This window comes from Chiloscyllium punctatum, chromosome 1 (assembly GCF_047496795.1).
Source record: "Chiloscyllium punctatum isolate Juve2018m chromosome 1, sChiPun1.3, whole genome shotgun sequence".
Lineage (NCBI taxonomy): Eukaryota > Metazoa > Chordata > Chondrichthyes > Orectolobiformes > Hemiscylliidae > Chiloscyllium > Chiloscyllium punctatum.
Genome location: NC_092739.1, coordinates 47,819,656 through 47,839,841, shown reverse-complemented (window position 1 = coordinate 47,839,841; position 20,186 = coordinate 47,819,656). Strand labels below are relative to the sequence as shown.

The window sequence follows — 20,186 nt, the reverse complement described above, 5'->3', positions numbered from 1 at the left end:
GCTTCAACGTTGTATTAGTTGTATTAGTTCCTTTCCCATGCTTTTTACCACCAAGTTAATCACTACTTAATTTTACACATATGAATTCTTATTCCTTACTTAGCATTTCCCCATATAAAGTTTATAAACAGAATTAAAATTGGCTACAATTGATTTTGCACTTCATAATTTAACTTGTAAATTTCATATTTGCAGCAGTATTATAGTTAAAGATTATCATAATTGCAAGCGACTTAAAAAAACTGCATTTTTTACTTTGGTAAAAAGATCTTTAAATAGAAACTGAACAAAGTTAATTGCTGAGATTTGGCTCTGCCATTATTTATTTGTATTATTTTGTTTGAGAGTTGTGACTTAAAATATTGCATTCTAATTTTATTGAAAACATTAGAAAATACTGATTCTACTTAGTCCATGATTTGTCCCAAAGGGAGTCATGTTTAAACGAAACAATATTGCTGTGTTTAGCCAGAGTGCTAGGATCTGTTTCGTTGGGTGCAAATGTAATAGTTTCTTTCTTTTATTATATTGCTTTTATTATTATTTCACTTTTGGATGCAGGGCAGTTGGCTACATTTTATCATTTTTAATATTTATTTATCCATGAAAAGTGCTCATCACTGGCTAGACCTGCATTTATTGCCCATCACTAATTGCCCAACGGGCAGTTAAGAGTCAACCACATTGTTGTTGGTCTGGAGTCATATGTAAGCCATTCTAGGTAAGAATAGTAGATTTACTTCCCTAAAGGACATTAATAAACCAGATTGTTTTTCACAGCAATTAACAGTGAATAACATTAGAGTTGTTTTTCATTCCAGATTTTGATTCATTTCAAATTTCACTGTCCACTGGTGGTGAGGATTCAAACCCATATCCTCAGAACATCAGTGTGGAGTTCTGGGTTGCTAGTTCAACATGTTAACACTACATTACAACCTCTCCGTAATATGATGCGGTGAACATATGAGATTGGAGTTCCATCTGTAACTAAGTGAAGACAGAGAGCTACCATCATGTATTTTGGTAAACTAATGAAATTTAAATAGGATCAGCAGAAATGAGCTTTCCATGTTCATCGAATCTCTACAGTGTGGAACGAGGCCATTCGGCCCATTGATTCTGCACTGAGCCCCCTCCAAAGAGCATTCCATCCAGACCCAGCCTCGCAACCTATCCCCGTAACCTTGCATTTACTGCTGCTAGCTAACCCACCTAACCTGCATTTCCCAGGACACTAGGGGGCAATTTAGCATGGCCCATCCACTGAACCTGCACAACTTTGGATTGTAAGAGGAAGCCAGGTACCTGGTGGAAATCCATGTAGACAAAGAGGGAGCTGACAAACTCCACACAGTCAGTCACCCAAAGCTTGAATCAAACCCAGATCCTTGGCTCTCTGAGGCATCAGCACTCACCACTGAACAACCATGCTGCCCATTCAGGAATTCTTGAAATTTCTATCCTAAGCTGTTGAGATGTCCAACAGCATCTCTAGGCAGGACCACCATCTGGGAAATCCAGGGCTGGCAGAGGGTCGGAAATATTAAAATTAAATTTTAATTTAGACAAAGTTTTTTTTAACTGTGTGCCAGGTCTCCAAGAACAGCCCTGATTGATGGAAAACGCAGTTGTAATAGACATAGCAACATAGAAGATAGGAGCAGCATGAGGCAGTTCAACTCCTTGAGGCTGCTCCGCTCGTGCGTGATCATTAAGCTCAATACTCTAACCACATCCTCTCCCTATATCACTCGATCCCTTTAGGCACAAGACCAATATCTATCTCCTTCATGAAAACACATAATATTTTGATTTCAATCACTTTTTCAGGTAGTGAATTCCACAAGCTTGCCATTCTCTAGGTAAAGAAATTTCCCCTAATCACAGCCCTTACCCTTAAACTCTGACCCCTGGTACTGGACCCCCATCATTAGGAACGTCCTTCTTGCATCTCACCTGTCTAGTCCTGTTATTACTTATAGGCTTCTATGAGATTCTTCCTCATTCTTCCTAACTCCAGTGAATACAGTCATATCGAACTCAGTCTCTCCTCTTATGTCAGTCTTGCCATCCCAGGAATCAATTTGGTAAATCTTCACTGACCTCCGTCTTTAGCAAAAGGGAGCTCAGTGGTTAGTAATGCTGCCTTTCAGTGCCAGGGACCTGGGGTTAATTCAAGCCTTAGGTGATTTGCATGTTCTTCCCATGTAGGCATGAGTTTCCGCTGGTGCTCCGGATTCCTCACACAGTGCAAAGGAATAAGGTGGGTTGCTCTGCCTGAGAGGATGGTCTTCAAAGGATCAGTATAGACTCAATGGGCCAAATGTCTCTTTCCACATTTTAGGGTTTCTCTGATTTTATTCCTTTCTCAGATAAGTAAATCAAAACTATACACAATATTCTAGATGTGGCCTCACTGGTGCTCATGCAATTGCAGCAAGACATCCTAGTTCCTGTACTCGAATCCTCTTGCTATAAAGGCCAACATAGAGTTTGCCCTCTTTACTGCCTGCTGTACCTACATGCTTACTTTCAGTGGCTGGTGCATGAGGATACCTAGAGGTGGATAAATTTGAATTTTGCTATTGGCCTGCTTTCAGCCTTAGCCTGGGCTCATTGTGTTGAGAGATAAGTTATTAGGTCGTGTTTCACTAGGTGCCCCTGCATTGACAGTTTCCAGAAAATGGCCGTTTTGGAGCTTTCCAGTCAGCCTCCAGTTTTCCCAAATGGGAGACTGCATTTGAACTGCCCTAAGCTTCCATAACTGTGCCCAGCAATAGACAAGATTTGGAGATGCCGGTGTTGGACTGGGGTGTACGAAATTAAAAATCACACAATACCAGGTTGTCACAATCACCTGATGAAGGAGCGGCGCTCCAAAAGCTAGTGTGCTTCCAATTAAATCTGTTAGACTATAACCTGGTGTTGTGTGATTTTTAACAGCAATAAACAAGTAAGCCAAAGCTCCCAGCAGGTCTCCTTGCCCGCCCTCCCTTCCTGCTTTTGGTGCACACAGAGCTGCAGTGCTATTTCTGTTTTTAAACACTGCTGAGAGGACATGTCCATATTGGAGCAATTACTCTATGTTCCTAACCAATTAAAATACTGCAAGCTGCTGCTTCTCTCAAACTGAGAAGTCACACGACACCAGATTATAGTCCAGCAGGTTTAATTGAAATGGCAAGCTTTTGGAGTGCTACTCTTTCATCAGGTGACAAAAGCTTGTGATTTCAAATGAACCTGTTGGACTATAATCTGGTGTTGTGTGATTTCTGACTTTGTCCACACCAGTCCGACCCCTGCACCTCCACATCCTGCATGTCAAGGTGGAAATCCTCTTGATTGGCAATCTAGTTTTCGGAGGGTGTATGCCAGCCACCTTTACCTGGATATAGAACCTGTCCCCATGCCAACTGGGGAGGGAGGTTGGGTCTCTTTGTAAACCTCAAGACCAGAGTGAGTCTTGACTTCTGTTTTATGTTACTGAGATGAAAATTCATCCAATGTCTCACCAAAGCTATTATGGCACTTAATACAAAAACTGAAAAGAGGCATTGGCTTCAAAATTCTATGTTACCATTAATAATCAAGTATAATTTGAAAATTGATATGCTTCAATGGTTCCACATTTGCTGCAATTTAAAACTTTTGGCTTCAATTAGAAAGTTTAAATAGACATTTGTCTTAACGTAAATATGTTTTTTCTTTGAATTTCAATTAGGATGTGAAGTTTAAAGATTGTATTGAAATTCAAATGTGCACAACAAATTAGGAATTCTCTAGAGATTCCCATGATACACTGTAACTTCAAAATGGTGTCTGATTGTATCTAAAGGTCTGTGGTTTGGGTTGATTTGATTCTACAAAATATATTGACAAAGAAAAGTTGACTGTCCAGTTCTGTTATTAGCTGGCATGTTCTTGCAACTAGGTCTTGTAATTCCAGCAATATTTTGGAAGTTAGTTTGGATGTATTGCATATTTTTCTGGATGAATAGATCAGGAGCTTTGTGATTAAATAGGACTGCTGGAAACTCAGGATAACCTTATGTGGAAGACAGTAAGTTTTTGTGATCACATCAACAGGGAAGGTTTGATTAATTCAGACTTTTAAATAAGATGAGGTGGTGATCAATTGAAACCTTAGCAGAGCACTCATTAGCTAACCATCATGCTCAAGATTTGCCTTTTTATAATACAGAACTCAACTCTGACCACTCGAAAGCTATTTTCTAGTTTCATGTTTATATCATTTCACCTGATAGAAGAATATGCAAAGCATCATTCATGTTGACATGGCTTCATTTAGAAGTGAATCTGATGTATTTTGAACAGATTGACATCACTTGTTTGCTGAAGAAATTACTTTTGAATACTTGCAAATACTTACTTGTCCACTGTGAATTATAAAAACACAATGTTTTGCTTTTATACTACAACTTAAATTTTAAAAATATTCAGCTGCTTGAATTTTTTTTGCAACTCTATACTGCTTGAAACAGAGGGTGATGGCAGGAGTTAGGTTAGTGAGGGGATCTTAAGAGTTAATCTCAGTCTCAATTCAAATGTTTGTTTACATTTAGCAACTAACCAAAATTTCGTATTTTAAAATGTTAAGTTATTGTTTAAAAGGAGTAGGTTTAGTTCATATGTGTACATAAAATAGAAGCAGGAGCCAACAATTCAGCCCTTTAAGCCTATCCTGCCAATTGAGAAGACTATGGCTGATTGGAATGCTTTGATTTTCACATTCCCATCTATCCCCATATTTGTTAATTCTACCAACAAGAATGTATCCACCTCTGTCTTAAAAATATTCACTGGCCTCACCTCTAAAGCCTTCTGAGGCAGAGTTCCAAAGTCACTGAGCCCTCAAAGAGAAAAATTCTCCTTTCTGTCCTGAAAGGACAACCCTAATTTTAAAACATTTACCTCTTACACTTAAACAGGAATATACAGGCTCTCTGAAGCAGTAACTAATTAATTAGCTGACTACCTTGAGCAGTTTTCTCTATTTTAGCAGAGCTGGCTCATTGGATGGAATCTTCCTGAATGATGTGAAAATTGGCAAGTCAGTTAGCAAACTATGAGGAATTGATAAAATAAGATTTGCGATGTTTAGAAAAAGAAAAGTCAGCTTTTCCATCCAAAGTTTTAACAGCGAGGTGAGAATCCAAATGTTGGTCTGGGGTTCTGGATTGCTAATGCAGTGAGATTAGTAATGTGCCACCACATCTCTAAGAGTTTCTCAGTGTCGATAACCTGTACAGAATGTGAAGCCAAGCGTTGGGTGGGTGTGGGAACTATAAATTTATTGATATCAGTGAATAAATTCAATTGATACAAGTTTGGCAGGGTAAGTGATGTGTCATGGCTGCAGCATTTTGGTAGCTCCTACAAGCCAAGGATTCCATGTAAAACACATCCGCAACAAATGTCTGCAGCTTGAGAAGCTTCATCTCAGAGTTATTGAGTTGAAAGTTGAGTTGCAGACATTGTGATGCATTGTGGAAGGGAAAAGTAATGTTGAAATTTGTTCCAGAGGACAGTCACACCACTTTTAGTTTAGTGTCATTGATTTGGCCAAGGACTAAGGATATGACTGCAAATCAATTAGTTAAGGAGATTGAGAAGGAGGGAGGGAAGAGCTTCAGCCCCTGCAATTATCCAATAGACTTGAGGTCTTCGCAGCTTGAATGGATGAGTGCAAGGACTAGTGAGGATGAGCAAACTGGTGATGGCACTATGTTACAGTTAGGCATTCAAGTGGAGTGATAGTTGAAATAAATGTACTGGTAGTAAGAGAGAGACATTTCTCTGTTGTTTATGATGAGAATCCATAAAACTGTGTTGCATGTCTGGAGCCGGGGTTTAGGATATTTGCTTAGAGTTGCAGAAAGACTTACAGTGTGAAATAGAGAATGCCATTGCCTTGATCCATGTAGGTACTAACAACATGTGTAATACTATGGAAGGGAGTGGAAAGGATGATGTAGGGGAGAACTGAGTGCATAAAGTGGGAATCCCGCAGCAGTAGGTCAAGCTAGCTAAAGAAGTAATGATAACCTGAATTTGGCAGGAAAGAAAAGCGATTGCAAATTTAAGTGTGTGTTAGCACATAACGCCAGAGTTCACAAAGATAGCTTTTTGAAAAGTTGCATTAAAGGTTTGTATCTGAATGCCTGCATCATTCATGATAAACCTGTAAATTGTCAACTAAAATAGAAATTCATATGTGTGACCTGTTCACCATTATAGAGACATGGCTGCAAGAAACGAAAACAGTGAGCTGAATATTCAAAGACGCATGATATTCAGGAAATGAGGAATTTGGGAAAAGGTGGTGTATTAACTCTATTAACATTGTACTGTGATATGACCTTTATTCTAAAGTTCAAGACACAGCATCAGTTTGGTTAAAACTAAGAAACACCAAGGGGCAGACATCTTTGATGTAAGTTGTTTATAGGCCACCATGCGCATGTAATGTAATTCACTGTATAAATGCAAAAAATAAAGTGTATGTGACAAGATTAGATTACTTACAGTGTGGAAACAAGTATAACACAATAATCATGAGGGATTTCAAACTGCATATAGTGTGTAAACTTAATCTGTATAAATGTTATCAATGGTAAGGCTGTTTAGAATTGAGGTGAGGAGGAGTTTCTTCACTCATATGGTGGTGAATCTTTGAAGTTCTTTGCTAAATTGTTAAGTCTGCTCAAGATTGGGATTGATAGATTTCTACAAACAGGCAGTTCTTCCAGAATGCGATAGCTGCGTTCCTGTGCGACCCCGCGCGATATAAAAATACCACAATACAAACAACACTTAAAGTGTTGGTGATCTAATCACGTTATAGCCAACACATACTTTAAACGTTTGTGTTTTACAAACAGCATTCCCTATTCATCCAATTGTGTTATAGGCAATTCGCGTTAACGAAAGATGTGTTACAGTGGAATTGCCTGTATTAAAAAAAGCAAGAAATATATGGATAATGCAAGAAAATTATGTTGCAGTATGACGTTGATGTTGCATCTGCCATGATTTCATTAAATGGTGGAACATCTCAATGAGCTGAATTGCCTAATCCCGGTTTCTTATGTTCTTATGATTTTTGTATTTAATCACTCAGTATGAATCAAATGTATATGAAATGAGCACATGTTGCTTGAAAATCTTTAGTGCGTGTTAAGGATGGGGCATAGTGATCAGGTTATGGTTATGTTTAAGGGCATGGTGAAATTGAGTTGGTTGTCATAGTGCATGGGGAATCATGGTTTGTGTGGCTTATTAAGGATTGGACCCTGGTAGTGCTGAGTGAAAGTGGGAGGCCTTTGTGGGGAAGGTCATTGGATTGGGGCATTTAAATAAAGTTTCCACTGTTTCTACAACGTGGCTAGAGAAACTGAGGAAATTGACCCCCTTGATGTTTAACAGCAGTCTAATACTTCTCTTGTGAAATCTTGTTTAAAAAAAAAGCCAAGATCCGTAGAATAAACTGGGCAATGTCAATTTACAGTGAGCTTCTTATTGCAGCCTGAGAACAGCAGTGTTTACAGGTGGTGTTTCAGCTCTTGGGAACTGTCAGTCCATTTCATCCATCTCAAAGAAGTGATTATTTTTATTGGCTTATTTGAAAATCAAACACGATTTTATTTGTTTGGCACTTCGTCAAAATGTAATTCATCTGGATGAAGATATTATGACTTCACTGGTTGAACAATTGAATTCAAAACAGTCAAGAGAATGACTCCTTACAGTTGGCTACTCATGTCTTTTTTTAAAGAAATATATTATAACAAGTCAAATATCAAACTTCTGGGTCAATATCTTTGCAGTCACTGAATAACAGAACTAATTTCTGTCAGTGCTGATCACACGGCTTTTGGAACAACCATCAAGGTACTTTAGTTTTGGTCTGTTTGATTACTTATTTTAAGTGTTAAAATCTCCACATGGGTGAGATCCCAGAAAGAAATCTGGTTTGACAGATCATATGTTCAATTTTTTGCAATTGGTTGACCCAGTAATAAGTCATTGAGACGTTTTGCCAAGAGGCTGCAGATTTTCTTAAACAACAGAACACAAGTTTATTGCATGAAAGAAGAAATAACAAACAAAAGCTATGTATATATGTTGTGGTTCTGTTCGTCGAGCTGGGAATTTGTCTTGCAAACGTTTCGTCCCCTGTCTAGGTGACATCCTCAGTGCTTGGGAGCCTCCTGTGAAGCCTATGTATATATGTTTAGACAATAGATAGAAAGATTTTAACAGAAACATAAAAACAAATCTTCAACCTGCTTCCCTGCACCATCCGTTACTGACCTGCAATCCCAGAGAACTATTACTTCTATCTCCACTTCCATAAATCTTTACTCAATTGACACTTTCCAGATTCTTTCCTGTGGAGACTGTTTTTCATGATTCCTTTCTGAGTCCACTGACATGAATCTCTCAATCCTGATGACCACGATTTCTTCAGTTCTAACAGCTTGAAGATATATCCTGACTTCTCCTGACTTGGATGCTCAACATTACTACACTTCAGTTAGTGTGATTGTTTTTCCCCCTGAACTAACTTGATTCTCCTTCTCTTCTATGTTGTATTCTGTTTTGAAGTAAAAACTAAACTAATTGCTTTAATGTGTTTGCCATGAATGTCTCAAGCCCAAAGTATAAATGTATAAACACCACAGGTGTTCTCCCAGGTAGTCAATTGCAATCACATGCTTTTTTGGAACTGAATTATTTAGGTCACTATTTTAAATTTACTTTATGATCTTTTCATTAAATAGTGTTCACATAATTGACTAACATTCATCTGCCTCTTTTAGTGTCTATTATTATTTGGGACTTCTTAGAAAACACTTTCATCCCAACATCCTGCTTTCAACTGCATCTGTGATGTCCACTTGCATTTAAAATTTGTGCTATTACTCAGAATTCCCAATGTAACGTTTGTACTTCCATGCTGGAATTGATTAAATCTGCCAGTTTTCGACTGCTTAATGTTTCCAATCTTCCTGCAATTTCCTGGAGCTCCCAAAAGTGAAAGATGATGTTCCTGGCAACTGCTGTGAACAAATCTGGGTGGTTGGGATGGAGGGAAGGTGATACATAGGACGATGAGTTTACACTGTGCATTCACAGCATGTGTCCAATGCATAGGTATATGAGAAATAAGAGCTGGGGTATTCTTTAGCTGCTCGCCAATTCAACAAGATCTCAACTGAACTTCACCTTTATCTTCCCATGCAATCCTCAAATTCCTCAGTTTCCTTAGCATACAAAAAATTGATGAAGTGATAATGCCACTGGAGTTAGTAACTTTGCAGCACAGGCTAATGCTCTGGAGACAAAGCTTTGAATCCCATTGCAGCAATTCAAATTTGTATTCAATAAAATAATTGAATAAAACAAAAGCTCTTCATCCTGACGGAGAGTTTATGCTTGAAACATCGATTCTTCTGCTCCTCAGATACTGCCTGACTGGCTGTGCTTTTCCAGCACCACATTTTGCGGCTCTGATCTCCGGCACCTGCAGTCCTCTCTTTCTCCTAAAACAAAAGCTAGTTTAATACTAACCATGAAACTATTATTGATTGATATAAAAACACAGCTGGTTAATAAAAGCCTTCAGGTAAGAAATCTGTAGTCCTTTCCTTGTCTGGCCTGTATGGGACTCCAGATTCACAGCCGTCTGGTTGATTAATAACAAGAATGGAAGTCACTCAATTATATCAAGCTACTATGAGTTTTCACTTTGGATCCACCATATCTCCTATGTTCACATTCAAACAAAAAAATGATCCAGTCCCCCCACTTGGTGTTAACGTAGCCTTTGGAAACAACAACTGCTAAGTACTTTTTGTTAACATCTGGAAGCATGTGTTAAAATTGGAAGAACTATCTCACAGACTAGGGACCTGATCAGGTGTACCCTAGAACTCTGTGGAAATCTAAGGAAGTGATTGCTGAGCCTCTTGCTGAGATATTTGTATCATCGATAGCCACAGATGAGGTGCCGGACATTGGCTAAAGTGGTGCCACTATTTAAGAAAGGTGGTAAGAAAAAGCCAGGGAACTATAGACCGGTGAGCCTGACATCAGTGGCGGGCAAGTTGTTGGAGGGAATCCTGAGAGACAAAATTTATGTACATTTGGAAAGGCAAGAACTGATTAGGGATAGTCAACATGACTTTGTGTGAGGGAAACCCTCACTAACGTGATTGAGTGTTTTGAAGAACTAACGAAGAGAACTGATGAGGACAGAGTGGTAGACGTGATATATGTGGACTTTAGTAAGGCGTTCGAAATGGTTCCCCATGGGAAACTGGTTAGCAAGGTTAGATCACACGGAATAGAAGGAGAACTAGCCATTTGGATACACAACTGGCCCAAAGGTAGAAGACAGAGGGTAGTGGTGAAGGGTTGCTTTCCAGGCTGGAGGCCTGTGACAAGTGGTGCGCCACAAGGCTGGCTGCACTACTTTTATCATTTATGTAAACGATTTGGATGTGAACATAGGAGATATGGTTAATAAGTTTGCAGGTAACACCAAAATTGGAGGTGTAGTGGACAGCGGATCTTAATCAGATGGGTCGATGGGCTTTTGGAGTTTAATCAAATAAATGTGAGGTGCTGTATTTTCGAAAGACAAATCAGGGCAAGACTTATACACTTAATGGTAAGGTCCTAGTGAGTGTTGTTGAACAAAGAGCCCTTGGAATGTCGATTCATAATTCCTTGAAGGTGGAGTCACAGGTAGATAGGATAGTGAAAAAGGTGTTTAATATTCTTTCCTTTATGGTCAGTGCACTGAGTATAGGAATTGGGAGGTCATGGTGCGGCTGTACAGGACATTGTTAGGCCACTGTTGGAATACTGCATGCAAATCTGGTCTCCATGCTATCGAAAGGATATTGTGAAACTTGAAAGGGTTCAGAAAAGATTTACAAAGGTATTACCAGGGTTGGAGGGTTTGAGCTGTAGGGAGAGGCTGAATAGGCTGGGGCTATTTTCCCTGGAGCATCGAAGGCTGAGCAGTGACCTTATAGAGGTTTATAAAATTATGAGGGGCACGGATAGTATAAATAGACAAGGTCTTATCCATGGGGCAGGGGACTCCAGAACTAGAGGACATAGGTTTAACATGAGAGCGGAAAGATTTAAAAGAGACCTAAGGGGCAACATTTTTCATGCAGAGTGTTGCATGTATGGAATGAGCTGCCAAAGGAAGTGGTGGATGTAGGGGGAGTTAAAAACGAGAGGGCATAGGTTGAAGGTGAGAGGGACAACTTTTTCACGCAGAGGCTGTTGCATGTATGATATGAGCTGCCAGAGAAAGTGGTGGAGGCTGATACAATTACAACGTTTGAAAGGCATCTGGATGTGTATATGAATAGGAAGGGTTTGGACGCATAAAGGCCAAATGGTGGCAAATGGGACTATATTTATTTAGGAAATCTAGTCAGCATGGACGAGTTGGACCAAAGTTTCTGTTTCTGTGCTATATATCCCTGACTCCATGACTAGTAGTAAATCAACAGCCTAACATTGCCTGGAAGGTATGATGTCTTGAGTATGGTGATATCCCAGACTCCAGCATCAACACCTCATGGGCAGGATAGACTCACCAGAATGGCAGCATAGTGGTATATGTTTGGAAGGGCATTATCCTGCAAGCCTCAGCATTGACCAATGAAAATGTATCAGCCAAACGATGGCAAGGAAACCTTGTATCTATTAACACTTACCAAGATCCCTGGACTGACAAAGCAGCTCTCTTCCACATTGAGTATTGCTTGAAAGAAGCACTGATGGTGGTAAGAGCATACGGTGTACTCTAGATGGGTTACATCACCTTCATCCCTTCATGAAGAGTGGCCCAGTAGCACTAGTACTGACCAAGCTGGCCAAGTTGTACAAGAAATAGATTCTAGGTGGATTGGCAAAAGATAGTGAGGGAACTCATAAGAGGGGAAACCAACCTGACCTCGTTGTCACCAGTCTACCTGTCACAGATGAATTTGTCCATGATATTATTGGTAGAAGTGACCATTACATGTTCTTTCTATATAGAAAGTCTCATCTTCATATTGAAGGTAGCCTCCATCACGTTGTCTGGCATGACAACTACTCTTAAATGGCCACGGGTTTGAAACGATCATGGATCTCAAAACTGGGCATCCATACCTGCTGTGGGGCATCAGCAGCAAACTTTGGTGTGGGGTAGGTGATGGAGCATGTCTGTTGTCTTGAGATTTTGACTCCCAATTTCTAGATTCCACTCAAGGTCTACCTTATCAAACCTATAAAGAACTTCACGATTCAATTAGATTAATTTTCATTTTTCTGAACTCTACAGGCTTAGTTTATTCAATCTGAGCTTAAATAACATCTACCCATCCTTGGATTCTGTCTGGTAAACTTTCATTGCATTTTCTCCAGTGTTTATATATCCATTTGTATACAAGGAGACCAAATCTGTTCATATATACTCCAGACCTGGTTCTGCACAATTTCAGCACGATGTCTTCACACTTAGCTTTTATTATAAAATGATTGGTGTGTAACATATCATTTGCTTTCTGAATTTCATATTCTTTGCAAGTTTTTTTTTGTGATTCATTCACATTTCTCACTGTATTTTACCAAACTCACCTCATTAAATAACTGCCCTCCCTAAGCGTCCCTCATGTCTAATTCTATTCCCATCTTACAGCACACTGTTCCCACAACTTGCCACTCGGCAGATAAGCGCCTAAAGTAAAGCATTCCTTGCATGTTTGGAAGGCTGCTGTGCACCTGGCCAAATGTTGGCAATCCAATGTTGTCCCTCACTGACATTGTCATGCTGCTTATTGCATATAGCTGATATGGCTGATACTCCCTCATAACCTCAATCTCTCAACCTTATTGCTTCTTAACCACCACAGCACACAGTTTACCTACTCTTAGCTACAACCCATCCCAATGTCTTAATACCCTCTCTATGTCGGTGCTACTGTGTTCCTAGCGCCCATTGTAGATTGCACCTTGTCCAGGAGGGGTACATCATATACACTCAAACAGCTGTATAATTCCAAACATGAAGCTTTATTGACCGCCAGAAAAATAGAATATAAACAAAACCAAAATGATTCCTTCACAATCTTGCAGACTGACTAACAACTATTTAGCATTCCATGATGGTCTGCTACATTCAGCTCTCATCCACTGGAATCAGGTGTGAGTCAGGTTTTGTTTGGCCTGTCGTGCCTGATGTTGAGTTTTGTCCTGCATAAAGAGAGCTTTCTCCTTCCCAATGTCCTCTACAGAGATTGGGCAAACTGGATCTTTAGGTGTTAGATATTTGAAGAATTGAAAGGTGATCTCAGTAAACTTACAAAATACGTAAAAGGATAGGCAGGATAAATGCAGGTAAAATATTTCTCTTGGCTGGGCAGTCTAGACCAGTGTACATAATTTCAAAAGAAGGGGAATGCCATTTAGGACCAAGATTAAGATAAATTATTTTACTCAGAGGGTAGTGATCTTTTGAATTCTGTAATGCAGAGGGTGTTGGAACCCCAGTCTTTGAATGTAGAAGTTCATAGATATTAGATTGTCCGTGATATAAAGGGTTATGGGATAATGTGGGTAACCAGTACTGAAATGTTTGATAAATGCCAGAGCAGTCTCACTTTGTTGAATGGCCTAGTCCTATTCCTATGTTCCCAAGAGAGGGAAGAAGAGAACTCTCCGTCCAAGCAGGCTGAATATAAATGGCAGAGGAAGTCAGCCATAGATGCATCACTCTTACAAACTCAAGACACTGCATGAAAAGTATCTCTATCTTGGGGGACAGGAAAGGTGAATAATACTTTTATGTGCCATTTTCATATGCAACCTAGTGGTGGAATTGGCCACAAATGCATCCTTTAGGAAAACAGGAGACCGAAAAGTACTTCAATGTAATTAACCTGTTTGTCTCATGGAACAATGGTTCAGTTAGCAGCTGTTTTGCTTTGTTTATGAAAAAGAGAAGAAAGAAGCCAATTTATGCAGAACCCCAGGAAGAACACTGAAATGTATCAGAGACCATTCTCAGTCAAAGAGAGCACAGGGAGGAAGGCATATAAAATCAGCTGCTGTTTTGCTGAATTACACCAGGCCATCTGCACGTACTATAACCACAGAACCAATGAAGAATAAGGAACTTTCTCTCGCTCTCCAGAATCCTCCTGACCAAAGTCCACTCCACAGGCAAAGACCAATTATTGGTCTACAAAAGTCATCACAGTTATCGAAACTGACTTCAAGTTTCAATGACTTGGCTTGAGAAGGAGAATCTTCAAGACTGAAGCAATCTTAGAGTCTTTCACCTTTACAAGTATCTTTGTCTTCACCTACTTTTGTATTTGTGAATTTTTAATTAATAATTTTATCAGTTTTATGTGTTTTTTACATACTATAGTTTTGCAATAAAGTAACCATTATCTTCTTTAAGGCTAAAACTTCCTTGTTGATTATTTTACGTGGAAATTCTCAAACTAAAAGGAGACTACATGAGCTGAGACAAGTTCTTAGCTCATGAACCACTCTGAGGACATGATTGGTGTTGATATATCAAGCCATTATGAGCACTCACATCTCTCTGCTTTCTCTCCGTGTAGGAGAAGAGAGAACGTAATTAGTTGACAGTGCGGTGTGGTGTGGCCCTCCAGTGATTGTCACTTTACTGACCACTAATGATGTGTGCCCTCATATTCCACCTGGAAAAAAGGCTTATTCCAAGAGCTTATGGATGTCAACAGTGAGCTGTGGTGAGAACCTGAGTCTCCTGATTTGCTGATGCTCCGGCGTGTCGATCTGGGAGACTGTTTTAGGGCCTCACCTGCATTCAGCATGAAAGCAGTGTCAGTTCTGTCCAGTGGAGGAATGCATGGCTGAGCAAAAACCAGCTGGTACTGCTGGTGTGTTGCTTTTTGTGGTGGTTTTGGTGATGGTGTTGCTTCTCCTCTTGTCCCTTATCAAAGGTGGAAGATGGAGCTGTGTGAGCTGTACCAATGCAATGATGAAAGCGGAGCAGGGAAGTAGAGCTGAATTTGACTAGAATGTTAGGTAGATACAACACATCCCTGAGAAGTGGTGGGTCCAAACTCAGCATCACTTTTTAGCGGATTTAACTCTATGTGCCAACCTGCGATATATTGCTTTTTTTGTTAGCGCAGTAAAATACAGTTATATTAAAGTTATATTACAGTTATATCAAACTGTATTTAAAACAGTTTTCATATTTTTATATAGAGATAAAGCAGACAATTATGTAATACTTTAAATTATACATCATGCGACATAAATTTATCTTTTTAACCACAGGTTAATTCAATTCTTTATTCTGCAAAGAAAAATTATGGTGTATAGGTTAACTCATTACTTATTTTGTCCTGTACATTTCTTTCACTGTAGTTATACATTTCAGTTTGAATTTATCAATCATCATTACTTAGCATTACTGGTAATCCATTTAAACTAAGTGTGTCATTAGTGGTGATAAAACAAAATCATGTGAGAAATTTGTGCTTCACTGTTTTATTTTGCTATAATTGATGATCAATTTACTTGGTACCTATAGCTGTGAAATGTTTCAAATCTGTCTTCATTTGTTCTTTTCATTCTTTTTCTCTATTCCCTCATTCTTTTGCATTTCTGGAATCTTTTTGTTGACAGCATATTGTCAGGGCTGAGTTGGTAAATTACTCACATGATGCGAATCTATCACAGAATTCTGCACAATTCCGGAGTAAAGTGTGCACCATGCAATAATTCAGGTACTACAGCAGAAGCTTGAAACAGTTAGTTCCTCTTTGAAAATGTTTCATCAAGTGAAGGACCAAATGTGGTTTATTTATAAAGAGTTATTTTATCATAAAATGAATTTAACTTAATCTTGATTTTATGTACATTTACACCATTCTGTATGGTAAATTTTACATTCACTTAGCACGTTTATATAGAGATAAAAATCCATAATGTATAATTGACACTATTTAGTATATTTTCTCTGTCTTTTGTTTACCAAAACCTAACTCAAGCAGAGTAAGAGACAGTTTATTAAGTGTTGTATGTCTATTTTTATGGACTACTAAGCTAATTCTACCTTTTATTGCCTTACTGTGCGCAGCAATGTCATGATACGTTATTTAACGTTCTTGCAATTGATAAATTTTATTATTAGCATACTGATAATTTTGAATAAATCTATTTTGACTTACATTTTATGTTTAATTTGTTGAACAATCCATAATATCTCTCTTTCTTTCTTTTATGACAGCGTGTAGTGAAGGCAGATATTGTGAATTACAGCCAGGAGCCTGTGGTGAGAACTGTGAACCCTCCTAGAAGTTCAATGTGTGCAGTTCAGTGATCCCGTCATATCCCCATATTAGTACATTTGGCAAACCTGCTTCATTCACACAGGCCCATTCTTTCTCAGGAACTTAGTTTTGACAGCAACCATCTCAGTAACACAGTAAAAGACTTCACGGACTGACTGTGTTACCGTGTGCTGAGAAATACAAGGCAGCCACTGTCCACTACAGAGATGCAAGAGGTTGGACCACACATATGAGTATAATTTTCAGAATTGAGTTAGGAAAGAATTTTCACCATTTTGTTTCAAATGATGGTGTAACTGCACCAGATATGTCTTTTATAGCTACCAAAAACCTAATTTATTCAGTAGTGCAGTTTAATGTATATCAGCATTTACAGAATGTTTTAACTCCATGCAAATTAACTTGAAATAACAAGACATAAAGTTTTAAATACCAAAAAAGTCCAGCACATTTTTATTGTAATTTTTAAATAAGAAATATAGGCTTTGTAGCAGATTGCCACAATGATCCAAATCCTAATGAAAGAAACTCCTTGGGCAAATAAAGAGTCAAGCTTGTGAAAATTAATTTGGCCATTGAGCTTAGCCCTCTATACATTTACACTTACATAGCATCCAATTGCATTTTGAATACTCTGAATGATTTTGTCCTTACTTACTTGCCTGGCTGCTTATTACATACATTTATCAGTCTTTAAGTACGACTTTTATTTGATTAAGTTTGTGTTAAGTAATTCAAATTCAATGTCCTTCTAGTCTAATGTAGTATTCTGGGTATGCCTTACTTACACCATTGAATATTTTACCTACATTTGTGAGGTTCTTCCTAAACCATTTTATTTCCAGAGTTTTGCATTTCATTTTATTTTATGGGTCTTTTTCTTCTGCTTCTGGAAATCAGGCGTGCTTTTGACCTTTTGCATCCCTTCCTCTATATATCTATTTGCGGACCTGCCTGTGTATATTTTGTAAACACTTTTTGTGACACGATCTGAGACTGTACATTACAAAGCCCTGGAATAATGCCTGTATCTGTGTGTTCTACTGTTTTGTCAAGAGTCTTAGTATTGTTTTACCATTTTTTGTCTATGTTATCTCATCTTTAAAAACAATGAGTACTATTATCATTGCAGAGTCTTTTTCAAAATATGCATTTATATGGCAATTTTGCCTAGTTTCAATGCCAAATTTTCACTGTATATCTGGCAGCCTGGTCTAACTTCACGCCAGTGTGAGAATTTCTGAGGAGAGAACTCTCACTTGCTTGGATTTCAAACTGTTTGGAGTATAATTTTGATCCCTATAATGTTAGTGTGTGGAAGTTGTTGGCTTCATGTTCTAAACAGTTGGATTTTAGTAACCAGGATAGGAACATTATGCAAAAATGTACATGATGTACTTAAAAAAACCTTCACTCAGTTAATGTGTACTCCTTCATATTTTTCAAATGTCTTTCTGTCTCTCCTTCTATAAGTGTATCGCTGTTGTTAACATAAGCACAACACTACCCTGCCCTGCCACTGGTGGAATTTAAAAAGCCCAAACAAAATGAGGTGTAAAATGCTGAAACTTTAGGACACTAAATGATCATTTCCAGTTAGAAGTTTCAGGGCCTCAGTTGTAACCTGATTTTCTTTTTAAACCGGCTTCTTATCCTAGTTTTATCCAAGATTTAGTCTAACTCCTTTTCACTGGAAATGGCAGATATTCTGAAATCTCAAATAAACAAGCACTACCATATGAAGACCCACCATCAACTTTATCTGGACCATTCGCCAGTAAAATCAAGGAAATTTGTCAGGTGTTTCCTACTTTCATACTGGTTATTTCTTCAGTTCGTGCTGCTCAGATACTGTCTTGTAGAATAATTTCCATATTTTTATTATATTATTGATATTGGAGCTTTCCTAAGTCAGTACTGTTCTATGTTTTGTTTTATTTCCAAATTTTATTGATAATGCAACTGATTTGTAACTGATGGTATATATTGGTCTTGTTCTTTATGACTCCTTACACATCTCTGTACTTCACAGCTGTCAGCTTGAGTATGCAGTAATATAACACTAAACACATTTCACAAGTCTTTGTTTTACAAACATAATGTTTAAATGTTTGTAAATTTCATAGTAAGTAATATTTGACTCTTGCTAGATACACACAGATTTTTTGCTTTCATGTATATTTTGTTTTAACAGTCTATATTTCAGCACAAACTCCATTGCATTCCATTTGATGCCTCAATTATTGCAGCAAAAAAGGACTTCTAGACATTCACATTGTGTACTAATTTGTAGATATTTTCGAATCAACTTGTTCAGAGATTTTACTTTACACCTTTGGAGCAGGTGAGACTTTAACCTGGGCTCTGTGGCCCAGAGATAGTACACTACCACTGTATTCTTGCATTCTGTGAAAGCAGTCAAATATATGTGCTTCGTTGGTAGCATTTTGAACCACGTCCAAATGCGGTTTAGCAAAGCACAATCTCCATGAACAGATGAAAGTTTTGCAGTGTCAACTCCACATAAGTACAGTGTATAGTATATGGTTTCAAAGTAGCAGTTAAAAGTGTACATAATATTTCGATCACTTTTAGTACAATCTTTCTCACTAATATTCCAAACAAGGTACTATATGAGTTCATCTTACTAAGGACCATGAATTATATTATAAAATAATTATCTACAATCTTTTGCAAACATCACAATTCCTACTGTAATATAAATGATTCATTGTATCAAAAGTAGTTAACTAGATGCCCAATATTTGCAATATCAATGACACAGTATCAATAGTTTAAAAACATTTTTTATATTTCAAAATGATTTTTTGTCGTGTATTGCATAAAAATAGAATGACATTGCATTTTATTACAGACTTTCCAAGCATATCTCACTGCTCAATGCACAATATAAAGGATGTAGAAAATAAACTGCTTAAAATATTGCTAAGCTGATGTTGTAACATTGATGTAATTGTTCTTGCATTGTAAATTTTATTCAAGTTTTATTTGTATACAAATATATTAGAATAAAAATGTTTCACTGCTTTGTTGGAATGTATTAGTACATATAAAATGAAATCAATGAGATTTTCAGAAGTTGGCATGATTGATTCATTGAATATGTTTGAACACAATTTATGGTAAACAACCTGATGTTTACTGAAGGTGTTTCAATTTAACTTTTTTACATTGCTACTTTGAAATATTCATTATTGTATATTTTAAGAATTTTATTTTAATTAAAATGAATCAACTTAACAATTTGAAGAGTGGTTCTTTATTCTACAAAGGAAAACTGTGCTTTTTGGAGTCTTTCCAAAGTCTGTTTTTAGCTTCATGTTTGTCAAAATTTTATGTGGCTCATAATTTATCACTCTGAACTGTATCACCTGGCAAATAACCATGTCCATTTATGAAGCTGGGTACTCTGTGCTCTCTGATGGATTTTGGTGATCCTGCCTGATCTGTCTTTTCTCCAGGGTTCCAATCAAGATGTTCAGCCTGGGCCTCCTGCAGTACCAGAAGTGGCCATCATTCCCATAGACACCATTGATATTGAAGAGCTGCCAACCTAGAGTTGCTCAGAAACTCAACACCAGATAACTTTGGTTGACATTACATTGGGGTAGAGAATACCCCTGCAGAGATGTTGCAAGTTGTCAGTGCCAGCTAGTGGAAGGTCCTATCAGTGTGACCATTAAATTCCAGTCGTAGAGCATTTACACTGTTTTTCCTGGGTTTGTAAGACACTTTTCGCTAAGTTACAGAGGATGGCTATGAGAACCCAAG

At 38.0% G+C, this 20,186-nt stretch overlaps 1 protein-coding gene across 2 annotated transcripts in view; it reads left to right on the top strand.

Annotated features, from left to right (window-relative positions):
- Window positions 1-19,608, top strand: part of rab28 (RAB28, member RAS oncogene family) — a 144,173-nt gene extending 124,565 nt beyond the window's left edge. The window contains exons 7-8 of one of the 2 annotated variants that reach the window (XM_072555565.1): window positions 15,727-15,827; window positions 16,331-19,608. In XM_072555565.1, coding sequence (XP_072411666.1) covers window positions 15,727-15,822 — 96 coding nt within the window. In that variant the 3' untranslated portion in view covers window positions 15,823-15,827; window positions 16,331-19,608. The remainder of the gene's footprint in view (window positions 1-15,726; window positions 15,828-16,330) is intronic. The other variant, XM_072555627.1, reaches the window with a different exon arrangement.
- Window positions 19,609-20,186: the final 578 nt, after the last annotated feature.